Genomic DNA, 15,875 nt, shown 5'->3' with positions numbered 1-15,875 from the left:
GCTCTGTCGGCCGCTGGCAGACGCATCATAAAAGAAGCTTCTCAATCAGTATTACTGGACAGCAGCTCAACATTGGGATTGGTCCAGGGGGAAAACACCCTTTTCACTAGCAATCAATTGAATCTGAAATTGCAGGTCATGGCATTTGCCTAGCCTACAACATCCACCAATGACCCAGCCTGCATGGCTGGCTGTCTTGGATTATGTTTTATCCCATTGTCTGATAAACATCTCCTTTCTCAAATAGCACTTTTTTAAAAAGCATTTTCACAGGCTAGTTCCCAAGACATACACAGACAGACAAGCAGAGAGAACTGTAGGATATTGAGCAATGGGAGAGAGAGAAACTCTAAGTGCCTCCCTTATGAAACTGCTGTGGAATGAATCCCAAAGCTTTTGATCATCTCTATTGCTGACTCTCCCCTAAGTGTTGTTGTGACACAGTGTGTTTCTGTTGCCAAAGGGCCTGAGTGAGTTACTGAGCCCAGTCTCTCCCCTTAGTCTCCACTTCATTTAGCATTAGCATATAGCCTAGTCCTACCCTCCCTATTATGTTAGTTAGATCTATTCCTATGCTTGCCAATAATGGTGACTCACAAGAATGTGTACACTTACTTGGGGTTATTCATAGTGTTGTATGTTGAGTTGTCTTGGAATGTGCTCTGAGTTTAAGGCTTTCCCCCACCCCCTTCTACTTACAGAGAAACAAACCTGTGTTTATTTGGTGACCTTGTATGGAACAGAATGCTTCAGGCTTGACTTTCAGAATGTGTTGTTTTGGTTTTATAGTGGGGCCCTTGGAATCAACACCCAGTTGCAAATGGTGTAGACTACATTCAGCCTAACTGAAGCAAACCAATGCTTTACATGGCATGCCTTTTATTATTGTGCTAATGTGTGTGAAAGCAACTGAAATGTTTAATCAAAAAATGTTTCAGTCATCTTTTGTATCCAAAGATAGGCTATATGATGCTAGTAGTATTCAAGATTGTTCTTCTTTCACTTCAAGTAGGGCTTCACTTCTATTTCAACGGGTATGCTCTTAAGTCAGTTTGTTACAAGGCCACCACCTGTGGTGTGCTGTGTGTGTGTGTGTGTGTCGCCTGCCTGTCTCCCCTTGAGCGGGAGAGGATGCTGATTAGAGAGTGGAAGCCATGGTCCTGTTCTAATGACACAGTAATCTAGCAGCAGTGATGGCTCTCATAAAGTCAACCCAACATGAAAGCTTTCTCTGCTTTAAGTCTGTCCGGCCCTCTTTGTTAGACATTTTAACTAGCCTTCTGCAGGACTGACTTTCCATGAAAAACACAAGTACCGTACACTGTAGGATAAAGAACATTTTAAGACATGTTTGTGTAGACAACCATTGGTTAGCGAGACAAGCCAGGCTAAGTGACCACCGTCTCAGTCATCTGAATCATGGCAGCTCACTATCATGACAAAACACTATTTATGTAAAGCCATGCTTTCAGACATTTGACTCAATATAATTTATGTCTATAATGATGGCCACTTCAGCAGAAAAGCCTATTGGTAATTTGAAGCACAGTCAGTCGAAGCCTTTCCCCTGCTGATCCTCAATGACTGCGGACCAATAGCCATCCCATGGTACTGTATGTGTTCTGACTAAGGCATTGTCAGCCTGGCAGCCCCGCTGACCTAAATCCTCAATAGTATGCCATTTAATGCACAGGCATGTCAGAAAGGCAGACAGGCCAGCAACGGGAAGCATAGCACGACACTGAATGGATATCTGAATCACAAATTAATCTAAGGGTTGTCATGTGTAGCCTGTGTGTCTGTGAGGGATGCTGGCATGCTCTCACGACTTGCAAGTGTTCCATGAAAAAAAAGATCACTTTCCAATGTTGCAGTTGGTTTAGTACTTGGCCTGGCTGTTGGCGGTTCATTGGTTTTGTGCTTTGGTAGATCCAGGCTTGGAGCAGTGGGAGTAGTCGACAGGACATTGGTTTTGTGCTTTGGTAGATCCAGGCTTGGAGCAATGGGAGTAGTGGACAGGACATTGGTTGCATGGCCTCAAGCTACATTGGGACTCTACTGTACTGAAGCCCCCCCCCCCCATCGTCTGTGGGCTGCTCTCACTATTGTGTCTTGGCGTCATAGTATTGATTGGTGTGATCTTTCCCTGTATATATTTGTCTACAGTGTTTCTTCCTGTCTTGGACGTGCCAGTGGTGTTATTTCATTAATCAGCGGACCCACTTTGTTCCAGTAGCACGCAGGGCACAGCTAGTCTGGACCTCTCTCTCACTGTGAGCATGTGCTTTAAATCCAGCCGTGTCGGTGCAGTCCGCGCCCTAGGCCTACAGCAACTAAGCTGTTTTGAGCAGGTTGAAGTATTACATGTTTTATCAGCCCAGGTCTCCTTCAAATCTCATGAAAGATAACTGGAAGGAAGTTTCACCCACTGGTCAACATGGCACCTGAATGGAAGTATTCAGAAAGCCCCCAGCCTACTGTACTGGAATAGATGGCCATGCTGTTGTACTAACAACCTATGTGCTGTGATGTTTTTAGGAAGGGATTTCATCCTGAGGAAAAACCAAGAGGGCTTTCTTTGTCTCATTACTCTGGCAGAAAAAGAACGAGTCAACACAGGACGATCTAAGACAAAACGGAGATGATTTAGCCCCTTTTATAGGTCAACGAGGATGCCTTTGGTAAAGGACACTTGGAGGCAAAACACGGTGGTATGAAAGCGGCTTGTGTCCCCATTCGGTGAATCTCCATTTACCCACCACTTATCTATATTAGCAGTGGTGTAGCCTACATTGAGAAGGCTCAGCAGGCCATGAAGCTGGATTCAGTCTAGAGGTTGACCGATTATGATTTTTCAACGCTAATACCGATTAATCTGACAATTTTTTTTACATTTATTTTTATTTATTTGTAATAATGATAATCACAACAATACTGAATGAACACTTATTTTAACTTAATACATCAATAAAAATACATTTAGCCTCAAATAAATAATGAAACCTGTTTTAAATAATGCAAAAACAAAGTATTGGAGAAGAAAGTAAAAGTGCAATATGTGCCATGTAAAAAAGCTAACGTTTATCTTCCTTGCTCAGAACATGAGAACATATGAAAGCTGGTGGTTCCTTTTAACTTGAGTCTTCAGTATTCCCAGGTAATAAGTTTTAGGTTGTAGTTGTTATAGGAATTATTTGACTATTTCTCTCTATTATACCATTTGTATTTCATATACCTTTGACTATTGGATGTTCTTATAGGCACTTTAGTATTGCCTGTGTAATAGTATAGCTTCCGTCCCTCTCCTCGCCCCTACCCGGGCTCGAAACAGGAAAACACGACAACAGCCACCCTCGAATCATCGTTACCCATCGCTCCACAAAAGCCGCGGCCCTTGCAGAGCAAGGGGAACAACTACCAAATCTCAGAGCGAGTGACGTCACTGATTGAAATGCTATTAGCGCGCACCCCACTAAGTAACTAGCCATTTCACATCGGTTACACCAGCCTATTCTCGGGATTTGATAGGCTTGAAGTCATAAACAGCTCAACGCTTGAAGCACAGCGAAGAGCTGCTGGCAAACGCACGAAAGTGTTGTTTGAATGAATGCTTACGAGCCTGCTACTGCCAACCATCGCTCAGTCAGACTGCTCTATCAAATATCAAATCTCCAGTTCTCTGCTGCCAATGACTGGAACGAACTACAAAAATCTCTGAAACTGGAAACACTTATCTCCCTCACTAGCTTTAAGCACCAACTGTCAGAGCAGCTCACAGATTACTGCACCTGTACATAGCCCACCTATAATTTAGCCCAAACAACTACCTCTTTCCCAACTGTATTTAATTTATTTATTTATTTTGCTCCTTTGCACCCCATTATTTTTATTTCTACTTTGCACATTCTTCCATTGCAAAACTACCATTCCAGTGTTTTACTTGCTATATTGTATTTACTTTGGTCAATCCCTATACCAGTCTGCTGTTCCCACATGCTTCAATCCCTATACCAGTCTGCTGTTCCCACATGCTTCAAGAGGGCCACCATTGTTCCTGTTCCCAAGAAAGCTAAGGTAACTGAGCTAAACGACTACCGCCCGTAGCACTCACATCCGTCATCATGAAGTGCTTTGAGAGACTAGTCAAGGACCATATCACCTCCACCCTACCTGACACCCTTGACCCACTCCAATTTGCTTACCGCCCAAATAGGTCCACAGACGATGCAATCTCAACCACACTGCACACTGCCCTAACCCATCTGGACAAGAGGAATACCTATGTGAGAATGCTGTTCATCGACTATAGCTCGGCATTCAACACCATAGTACCCTCCAAGCTCGTCATCAAGCTCGAGACCCTGGGTCTCGACCCCGCCCTGTGCAACTGGGTACTGGACTTCCTGACGGGCCGCCCCCAGGTGGTGAGGGTAGGCAACAACATCTCCTCCCCGCTGATCCTCAACACTGGGGCCCCACAAGGGTGCGTTCTGAGCCCTCTCCTGTACTCCCTGTTCACCCACGACTGCGTGGCCATGCACGCCTCCAACTCAATCATCAAGTTTGCGGACGACACAACAGTGGTAGGCTTGATTACCAACAACGACGAGACGGCCTACAGGGAGGAGGTGAGGGCCCTCGGAGTGTGGTGTCAGGAAAATAACCTCACACTCAACGTCAACAAAACTAAGGAGATGATTGTGGACTTCAGGAAACAGCAGAGGGAACACCCCCCATCCACATCGATGGAACAGTAGTGGAGAGGGTAGCAAGTTTTAAGTTCCTCGGCATACACATCACAGACAAACTGAATTGGTCCACTCACACAGACAGCATCGTGAGGAAGGCGCAGCAGCGCCTCTTCAACCTCAGGAGGCTGAAGAAATTCGGCTTGTCACCAAAAGCACTCACAAACTTCTACAGATGCACAATCGAGAGCATCCTGGCGGGCTGTATCACCGCCTGGTATGGCAACTGCACCGCCCTCAACCGTAAGGCTCTCCAGAGGGTAGTGAGGTCTGCACAACGCATCACCGGGGGCAAACTACCTGCCCTCCAGGACACCTACACCACCCGATGCTACAGGAAGGCCATAAAGATCATCAAGGACATCAACCACCCGAGCCACTGCCTGTTCACCCCACTGCCATCCAGAAGGCGAGGTCAGTACAGGTGCATCAAAGCTGGGACCGAGAGACTGAAAAACAGCTTCTATCTCAAGACCATCAGACTGTTAAACAGCCACCACTAACATTGAGTGGCTACTGCCAACACACTGTCAATGACACTGACTCTACTCCAGCCACTTTAATCATGGGAATCGATGGGAAATGATGTAAATATATCACTAGCCACTTTAAACAATGCTACCTTATATAATGTTACTTACCCTACATTGTTCATCTCATATGCATACGTTGATACTGTACTCTATATCATCGACTGCATCCTTATGTAATACATGTATCACTAGCCACTTTAACTATGCCACTTGGTTTACATACTTATCTCATATGTATATACTGTACTCGATATCATCTACTGTATCTTGCCTATGCTGCTCTGTACCATCACTCATTCATATATCCTTATGTACATATTCTTTATCCCCTTACACTGTGTATGACAGTAGTTTTTTTGGAATTGTTAGTTAGATTACTTGCTCGTTATTACTGCATTGTCGGAACTAGAAGCACAAGCATTTCGCTACACTCGCATTAACATCTGCTAACCATGTGTATGTGACAAATAAAATTTGATTTGATTTGACCATGGCCTTTTTTGCCTTTACCTCCCTTCTCACCTCATTTGCTCACATTGTATATAGACTTGTTTATACTGTATTATTGACTGTATGTTTGTTTTACTCCATGTGTAACTCTGTGTCGTTGTATCTGTCGAACTGCTTTGCTTTATCTTGGCCAGGTCGCAATTGTAAATGAGAACTTGTTCTCAACTTGCCTACCTGGTTAAATAAAGGTGAAATAAATCAAATATATAAAAATCATAGACTGAATTATAACATAATAACACACCAAGCCTTTGGTCATGGATTTGGTCGAATCCGGAAACTATCATTTCGAAAACAAAACGTTTATTCTTTCATTGAAATACGGAACTGTTCCGTATTTTATCTAACGGGTGGCATCCCTAAGTCAGAAATGATCGTTTCCGGATTCGACCATATCAATGACCAAAGGCTCGTATTTCTGTGTGTTATTATGTTAGGGATTATTATTATTATTATTGCTGTTACATTGTACAACTTTCAATGTTATGTCATGATTATGTACAATTCTGGCAAATTAATTACGGTCTTTGTTAGGAATAAATGGACTTCACACAGTTCGCAACGCGCAAGGTGGCCCAAACTGCTGCATATACCCTGACAATTTCCCTAATTATAAGAAATTCATGTTAGCAGGCAATATTAACTAAATATGCAGGTTTAAAAATATATACTTGTGTACTGATTTTAAAGAAAGGCATTGATGTTTATGGTTAGGTTTATTGCAACGACCGTGCTAAATCATCACCCGTTTGGCAAAGTAGGCTGTGATTCGATGAGAAATTAACAGGCACCGCATCGATTATATGCAACACAGGACACGCTAGATGACTAGTAATATCATCAACCATGTGTAGTTAACTAGTGATTATGTTAAGATTGATTGTTTTTTCATAAGATAAGTTTAATGCTAGCTAGCAACTTACCTTGACTTCTAGCTGCCCTCGCGTAACAGGTAGTCAGCCTGCCATGCAGGCTCCTCGTGGAGTGCAATGTAAGGCAGGTGGTTAGAGCGTTGGACTAGTAACCGGAAGGTTGCAAAATCGAATCCCTGAGCTGACAAGGTAAAAATCTGTTGTTCTGCCCCTGAACAAGGCAGTTAACCCACCATCCTAGGCCGTCATTGAAAATAAGAATGTGTTCTTAATTGATTTGCCTAGTTAAATAAAGGTGTAAAAAAACAAAATAATCGGCCAAATCTGTGTCCAAAAATACAGATTTCCGATTGTTATGAAAACTTGAAATCGGCCCTAATTATTCGGCCATTCCGATTAATTGGTCGACCTCTCGTTCAGACCAGCAGTCTGTCTGCAGGGCATTGTTTACCACTGGCCACAGTCAGACGGTATCTCATCCTGTTGTTACACGGACAGAAATTAGGGGCTCATCCCTCCCGTCAGGGGGCCTCCATAAATGTGTTGTGGTGAAGCGAAGCGCAGTGCTTACAGAGATTAGCTTAAGGAGAAGTAAATAGCCTTATCTGTTGTGCCTGGGCAAATGATCGACGCTAGGGGAATAGATGGCATGGATCATTTAAGGAGAGTTTTTCTCTCTCTGTCTCTCTCTGTCTCTCTCTGTGTGTCAGTGAAGTAGCAAGAGTGTCCTTGCCAGGCCTGAGTGAGGATGAGGATCTGAGTGTCTGGTGGCAGCCTAAGGAAAAGAGGCTGTTGCCTGGCTCCCCAAACTCCTTGCTCTGGCCAAACGCTACGCCACGCCCACAGACATTTAGTTTCATCTCCTGTCTGGATCTGAGTACCACCCCTACGATATCTAGAATGGATTGGGTAGAGATGATCCAATCGCTGAGTACCACCCCTACGATATCTAGAATGGATTGGTTAGAGATGATCCAATCGCTGAGTAACACCCTTCCATTTTGACGTCCCCACAAACTACTTCAACAATGGCAGTCTCAGACTGAAGTATGTAGCAAACAGAGCTACAGAAGAATTCCGTTTGCGTCGTCAGGCAAAAGAGGCTGAGGGATCTTTCTGGCAGTCGTTCCGTTCCCACAGACTGGTCCCAGTCCAGCCTGGTGTTTTCAAGTCGTAATGGTTGAGGGTTTGGATCCGGGGAGGGAAATCTTGGATCTGCGATTAGGGTTAATTTCTCCCTGGCGCAGGCCCAGGCTGCTGGGCCAACACAGAGGATGATAGAGGAGCAGAGCCACCGAGCAAGCCTCTGCTGCAGTAAGCTTGGTTGGTGTGTGTGTGTGTGCTGCTGCCCAGTGTGTGTGGTTTAGTGCTAAACTACGCCTCAGCTGGCACCGAGGCTCAGCCAAAGACGTTGCCAGCTACACTGCTGTGTGTGCGCGTGCATATTCTCACAGCCTTTCCCGACTGTGTGCACCATTGACTCATTGATGTGCGTGTGTGCTGGAATGGTGTTTCTTTGTTCTGCTTGTCTGTGTTGTCTAATGGTCCCATGTGTGCTGGCTAGGTTAGCACAACACCGCTCCTGACTAACATGGCACGCTGGATGCTCATTGGGCTACAAACTGTTGCGTAGTCCTATATTTATAGAAACGGCCTGCCCTGACTAGCCAGCTGTTCCTCCTCCACATCATCATGGCCTCCGACACTGAGAGGGCAGGACACATCAGACAGAACAGCAGTGGCTGACTGGGCTAACACACTAGCTATCATTCTAATGCGAAAAACAGTGGGCCAGATGACAGAATAGGGTCACAGGAGAGGATTTCACTCTGAGTTAACAGCTCTGGTTTAACAGATAGTTTGGTCCCATTGATCCAGACGTGGTGTCCTCTGAGAGGAAGCAATAGTAGGCTGTTATGAGACTCTCATCGGTCTCTTATACAATTCCATTTTAAAGATTTTCATCTGTAGCTCTACTTCTTTATATTTTCTCAACTTCCAGTTATAGGATTTCGTCTCTGCTTATTGTAGGGGTTTAGTCAGCGTTTTAAGCATATCTTTCAAATGGCTCTTTTCTCCGATAGTTTAAGACTAAGTCTAACAATCTCTCTCTGACTGTAACCTTATTTCCTTTGTTGCCACAAGGAGACTGGCTAGTACACTGTACCGCACTGTATCGCTGTGGCTTGCTTATCTCCCACATCGCTATGTAAATAACCGTGGTCAACAGAGATTGCGTCTGTGTGTGAGCGAACAACCAATCGGATTGGTTTCAGGCGTGTGAATGACTGAGTCGCTAGATATAGCCCATTCCCAGGGCACTGTAGACAAAATGACATGGCTAGGAACTACAAGTCTGTCATCTAGCAGATGACTGTCTTCTCTTTCCCAAGGCTTGTTTTGGTGTGCTGTGGTCGGCTGACGATGATCACTGGATGGAGAAGTGGCAGACAGTCTAAAGGCCGGTTACTCGTTTTGAGAGCGTGGTCAATGTATTGACTGAGCCTCACTGAGTCACAAGGTGGTCTAGACTGGATTGGTTTAGCAGAAAGTAGCAGATACCTAAAGAGTTCATACCATAGTAGGTTATGTGGTTTGATGCATCTGTGTTTTCCCCAAAATTTGCTTTGCTTTGTTCACCCTCCTAAATGCAAAAACATTCTTCATCCGCATCATGTTCAAGCATGCAGGGATGATCGGCGTCAATATTGAGTGAAGAGCTAGGATGATCAATTGCAATCATGAGTTGTGTGCAGTGATGCCCCCATATAGGCTAGCTGTTGCAAGGCTTAAATCTTAAGGACCAGACTTCTATTGACATCAGGACTGTCCTGCCTCTACATGTCAAAACAATGTGTCTCGCAATCTCTATTGTTCTAATGGTAGGTCTTTCCATGGCTCTCTCCATCTCTCCAGTAGAGGTTGTGGTGGAGTATGAGTACGAAGCCCTCCATGAAGATGAGCTGACCCTGAGGCTGGGAGAAGTGATCAGGAATGTCCGCAGGATCGAGGAGGAGGGATGGATGGAGGGAGACCTCAACGGGAAGAGAGGACTCTTCCCTGACAACTTCGTCAAGGTGAGCAGAGCCTCTCCCTATTTAGACAATGTTATGAGAATTCCGGTTGACAGGTACAGTAACGAAAAGGCCCATATAGGAATCAAGCTGACAACTCTGGCGTTGCAACATGAACCGTGTTCCCGGTTTTAACAAACAATCATGACTGCTGGTTGCAGACTTGGGACTCATAAACCCTGGTGCACCAGGAAATCTTACATTCCAGTTGAAGACATGCACACAATTCTCTTTCTAATGTACCGTGAAATGGAGTTGTCATAGTACTCATTGCAACTTTTACATCAAGCTAGTTTTTACCATTGAGGACCACTTTGGAAACAAGTGTTTTTTAAAATTAATACCTTAACCCTTTGCTCTCGTGGGATTTGCCCGGTATGGATAGGGCTAACTTGAAATGTTTCTTACAAAATAAATATGTAAAGCCTATGCATAACCATGGTAACAATTGAGAAGAGAACAGTTAGGCGATTATGGGAACATTATTAGACCAAAGGTGAGGGCACAACAGTTCACTTGACACAACACTGAATTCAAATGTTACTGTTGATTTTATGTACATTTTACATTTACTGTATTTTTTGCCGCATTTGTTTAACGAAATCTGAAAATAATCTCAATACATTCAGTACCATGATATTCCTGAAAAAGGTGAAAAAAAATGACAAGGGTTTGAGTGAGAGGACTAATTAGTGTCTCCAAGTGGCCGCACACCTCTCCAAAGTGTGCACAGTTCCTAAGTCATTTCAATGCACTTTTATGACTGAAAGAAGAGTCTCCGACCAAAAGGTGTTTTTCGTTTTTTTTTGCTCCTAGCTGTGCGGTTGAGGAGCTAGCACACTTGTCGTTGTTTTGTTTGGAACACAACCCTGCATCCCGGCATCACACAATTACCGTTTACACAATCCCAAAAATGTCAATTTTGTAAAACGCTGTCTGTGTCAGGTGTGCATCATTTGAAAGCCTGTTCTATTGCCAACATGACTAGCTAAGTTCTAAAATAGAATATTACAGTGTTAGTCTTTAACAATGCAATTCAGGGAAACAGATCATCGTTTTGGTGCGTATAGAAAGGAGTGCATTCAGGTCTGTGACAAACAGGCTCATTCTGTTCAGAACAACCCATGAAATGACGCCATGTCATCTTGTAACTGTACATCAAACATAGTGACATAGTGATTAAACATTGACACATAAAACTCATGATATGGACATTTGAAGTGCACATTTGGTGTTTTGGCTTGCTTGTATGACATCAAATCAGTATTTATTCTAATCCTCAATGCCTCATCTTTCAAAATAGATTGAGTCCTCTTAAGTTTCAGCATTTCTCTCACTCCGACAACAAAACATTTGCAAAAATTGCCCAATTACTGTGAGGGCTGGGGGCAACTTCTTGTCGCACACGGTGCTCAAGTTCAGAATGGCTGTCAGTCAAAACCCATACAGCGCTGTGAAGCGTAGACCCAGAGCTCTGATGTCATTTATAGCATGTTACTGTGTTCCCCTTTTGGCGTTTATCAGTGCCTTAATCTGCCATTTTCAACCCATATACATACGGGTACGAGTGTAAATGGCTACGTATGTGCTCTGTGCGATCCTCTGGGAATACATTGTACATCTTTTATTTATATAAAAAATATATATATAAATTCTATGAAAGTTTTATAATGAAGTCACAGAGAACGGCTGCTCTTCCCTCTTCCATCCCTCCTGACTGTAATCCAGAGTAGTGAGATAGATAATTCTCTAAGGAGTCTGGAAGCTGTGAGGAAGGATATATTGCTGTACTGAACTTTGCCCCCGGAAGCTGTTAGAAAATGTTTCGTCACAGAGGCACTTATAAAGGAATTGGTCTTTACTCAACGCCAATATGACAAGGTTCTTTGAGCTGTTGCTGAAGTGCATTATAATCAACAACTCTGCTCTGTGCCGGTGGAGGTGTTACTGTTTTGGGTGTTGGCAGTGCTGTCACACGTCTTCACCTTGTTTGCAATTTTGTCACCTCAGAGTCTTACTGAAATCAGTTTGTTTGGCCCTCCAAGGAGAAAATGGATGAAACTCCTTTCCTCAATATGTGATTGTTCTCAGTTTGTTGGAAATAGTGGCCAATTATGCAATAAAAGTTAGGTGTTTTGTGTATCTGCTACATTTGCTGTTTGTTCAGCTTCAACAGCGTGAGCTATGCAAGTCAGCAGTAAACTCTATAAGGTGTTATTGTTCTAAGAATGGCCGTCAGCTTCTCTTGGGACAGAGCTTCGAGTGTCTCTCTTTCTCTCTTCCCTTTCAGCAGTCTGGCTCCTCCCAAGGTCTCTCAACTCCTTGCCCCCGGCTGTCTCTCTTGGCTTGCTTTCCTTTTAATTTTTTAAAATGGATTGAATGAATGCATTGAAATAGTTTAGTAATTTATAATTCAGGAGTTGCTTGAGTCAGGACACTGGTTGAGTCAGGAAGCTGGTCTCCAGTTGGCACAGGAATATAGACTCGATGACCTGCGTGAGAGAAGCAACACACAAACACACACAGTGTTGCTGTCTGTCTCCTCTGCTGTGGAAATGCCCAGTCAGCATGTGTAAACCAGGAAGCGGATGGAGTGGGGTCAGTCTCCGGCTAGCCCTCTCACCCATACTGGTTTATCCCTTCACTGGCAGGACAGGGGCAGAGCCAGGGAGTGTGAGGAGTGGACAGAGCCAGCGGCCTAGCCCTGTAATACTTCACATACCCCAATCATATGTGAGTGGGACTTTGCTGACGTTGGCTGCTTCCCCCTCTAGACACACAGTTAAACTCTTGATATGGATAGACTATGTAGGGCCCTCCCTGTAAAATCTGCAATGCGGAGAATGTGAATGGAATCAGAGTCCAGACATTAAAACTGATTACTTATTTTATTTATTTTAAAAATGTATCGAACTCAGTAGGGAATCAACTAAATGTATTGAACATTTTTTAATTTGCCCAAGTTTATCATAAGACATGAACAGAATGCATCAGTGATTCGTGTTTCCTGCAACTTCCTGAAGAGGCAACAAGAATTCCTTAGTGTAACCGTTAGCGACGATGCTTATGAAAAATCTTCTGGTGACATTCTCAATTAACTACAAAGTAGCCTATTCATACCTGGCAGAATGATATGATTATTTGCATCAATCCAGTAGGTATTTGTTTAGCATACTCTACCATCACATGTGCACCACAAAAGCAGCACTAAATAACAGCCTTTTGCTTGGTGCACATTGGAATTAAAGGATAATTACACCCAAAATCTATATTTCGAAAACATTTCCCAGACCTCAAGTGGTCTCCTGATGTGGTTTAAGCATTGTTGTGGACTTAGAACATCCAATTGAATTGTTTTTCCATTTAAAATATTTTATTTTTGAGAGCGAATACCTGAAAGAACTGTGGAAAATGTAAACAAAAAAAAAACTTATCGGTCAAAGAATAATAAAACCTTCTATATGGCTGTAACTTTTTGCCCCTTGAACTCAGGATCTATTCAGGAAATTAATCTAATAGTCAGGGTGCGATACTGCGACCACAGTCACATTTGCAACCATTTGACCAATTGGTCAAAACAGTGCCAGTGATTCGTTTTTTTTCCTTCCCTTGGTCATGTTAGTTTCATGTTTTGTTATGATCGTGAATTTGCATATTCAAAAAGTAATGTGCAACCAAAAATAAACCAACTTTCTGAAGAGGCAACAACGTCACGGGAATAAAGGGCGGCAGGTAGCCTAGCAGTTAAGCGCATTGGGCCAGTAACCGAAAGGTTGCTGGTTTGAATCCCTGAGCCGACTAGGTGAAAAATCGGTCGACGTGCCTTTTGAGCAAGACACTTAACCCTAATTGCTCTGTAAGTCGCTCTGGATAAGAGCTTCTGATAAATGTCTAAAATGTAAATGTGATCAGGGTTAGACATACAGGGCTGTCTGCTGGCCCGGGGAGGTTTTGGAAACACTCCAGGCCAGTTGATCATCCCCAAGTAGTCCGCTTGGGCCAGTGAAAAGAATATTGGGGTAATGCTTTTGTTTAAATCCGAACGATTCCCGAAGCTGTTCGTAAAGTTTTTTTTATCATGCACGCTGCACACGTACAGTGTAGCATATAGATAATCTGTCGGGCAGAAAGAGTGCGCAGCTCTCAAACAGCTGGTTGTTGCTCAGATTATTATTTGGGCCAGTAGCTTTTTTTGCACTGGCCTGGAGTGCCACTGGCAAATTTACCTGAATGTCGAGCACTGTGTGTGCAGTGCACGTAGTGCTTATGTCTACCACTTTGTGTAGGCCTTAGCGATGCCAATGATAGCCTACCTGGCAGAAATGCCTTCTCGAACATGTGAATTTATAGCATACACATTTGTTTGTATCTGTAAATATGAATAAAATTGGTAAATTATGAGCCTTGTTGGTTAAGCCACAGAAAAAGTGAGCAACCTTCCCACTAGCCATGATTGGCTGAGTTAATGACTGGGATGGACATACCTATAGGGATTGGTCTGCCATATTCAAGGCTTCTGTCTATTTGAGCTCGCCAGTCTGTGTTGGTAATCCTGGCGAACACAACTTTTTTTTAAACGTGTAGTGGAGCTCTCCTTTCTGGAGAATCAAGTTTTGAAAACATTGGAATTAATGTATGATAGCCAAAGAGATGGAGAAAACACCTGTCTCTGGATTACATCTTCAAACTAAGGGCAACAGTGGTATGGCATTCCTGACAGGGAGACGCATCCATCATGCTTGATGATGTGTTCAGTTAAGATAGCTACATTTTCAGATATTACACGTTTCTAATTTTGACACAGTGGTTTCATTTCAAGCTAAAGTGTATTGTTAGCTAGCTGACGTTATTTGTTTTCCAGAGCCGTTTGCTTTTCTAGTTATACCATAATGTTAGCTAGCTAACATTGGACCTGGTTGGTTAGCTTCCAGCACTGTGGCATTGCTGGCACGTTGTTCATTGTTGCTTACCTAGCTAGCTATATGTCTTATGCTAGTCAGTAAATATTTGCAAAAAGGTGAGCTGGGCTGGTTAGACTGTTTTCATGTTATCCAGAGGTAAACAAATCATTGGCCAAAGCGTCAAGTGTGTGCTCCGAGAGCGAAGCGAGATGGGTGGGGCTAAAGCTTAAGATAGCGTGAACAATGTAGAATGGTTGTAGACAAAGAAGAGCTCTTCACTAGATACCAAAACATTCAAAGGTTTTCTCAAAAGTGAATTTACAAGTTCATCAACTTTCAAAGCAGAATGACTTTCCTGTTGTTCCTCATGCAGTGTATAAAATACCATTTTGTAGCTTTTTTTATACCATTTTGAGTCTCTACTTTTATCCAATGTAAAAAAAGACACAATTTCACATTTTGCTACATAAGACCAAATCCAGGTGGTGAGTCACAATTGTACAATTATATATATATTTTTATATATACTCTGCTTCAAAAAAATAAAGGGAACACTTAAACAACACAATGTAACTCCAAGTCAATCACACTTCTGTGAAATCAAACTGTCCACTTAGGAAGCAACACTGATTGACAATAAATTTCACATGCTGTTGTGCAAATGGAATAGACAACAGGTGGAAATTATAGGCAATTAGCAAGACACCCCCAGTAAAGGAGTGGTTCTGCAGGTGGGGACCACAGACCACTTCTCAGTTCCTATGCTTCCTGGCTGATGTTTTGGTCACTTTTGCATGCTGGTGGTGCTTTCACTCTAGTGGTAGCATGAGACGGAGTCTACAACCCACACAAGTGGCTCAGGTAGTGCAGCTCATCCAGGATGGCACATCAATGTGAGCTGTGGCAAGAAGGTTTGCTGTGTCTGTCAGCGTAATGTCCAGAGCATGGAGGCGCTACCAGGAGACAGGCCAGTGCATCAGGAGACGTGGAGGAGGCCGTAGGAGGGCATCAACCCAGCAGCAGGACCGCTACCTCTGTCTTTGTGCAAGGAGGAGCAGGAGGAGCACTGCCAGAGCCCTGCAAAATGACCTCCAGTAGGCCACAAATGTGCATGTGTCTGCTCAAACGGTCAGAAACAGACTCCATGGGGGTGGTATGAGGGCCCGACATTTGGCATTTTCCAGAGAACACCATGATTGGCAAATTCACCACTGGCGCCCTGTGCTCTTCACAGATG

General features: G+C 43.5%; 1 protein-coding gene across 5 annotated transcripts in view; it reads left to right on the top strand.

The window, feature by feature from the left end:
• Positions 1–15,875, top strand: part of LOC112250370 (CD2-associated protein) — an 81,278-nt gene that overhangs the window by 14,957 nt on the left and 50,446 nt on the right. For 4 of the 5 annotated variants that reach the window (XR_006083400.1, XR_006083399.1, XM_042321744.1 and 1 more), the window contains exon 2: positions 9,580–9,740. Coding sequence is in view for 3 of the 5 variants with exons in the window: in XM_042321744.1 (XP_042177678.1) it covers positions 9,580–9,740 (161 nt within the window). In the remaining 2 variants the exon portion in view is untranslated. The remainder of the gene's footprint in view (positions 1–9,579; positions 9,741–15,875) is intronic. The other variant, XM_024420457.2, reaches the window with a different exon arrangement.

The sequence above is a fragment of the Oncorhynchus tshawytscha genome, linkage group LG05, assembly GCF_018296145.1.
Source record: "Oncorhynchus tshawytscha isolate Ot180627B linkage group LG05, Otsh_v2.0, whole genome shotgun sequence".
Classification (NCBI taxonomy): Eukaryota; Metazoa; Chordata; class Actinopteri; order Salmoniformes; family Salmonidae; genus Oncorhynchus; species Oncorhynchus tshawytscha.
Note: the sequence above shows the minus strand (reverse complement) of the source record. Positions and strands in the feature narration are given on the sequence as shown.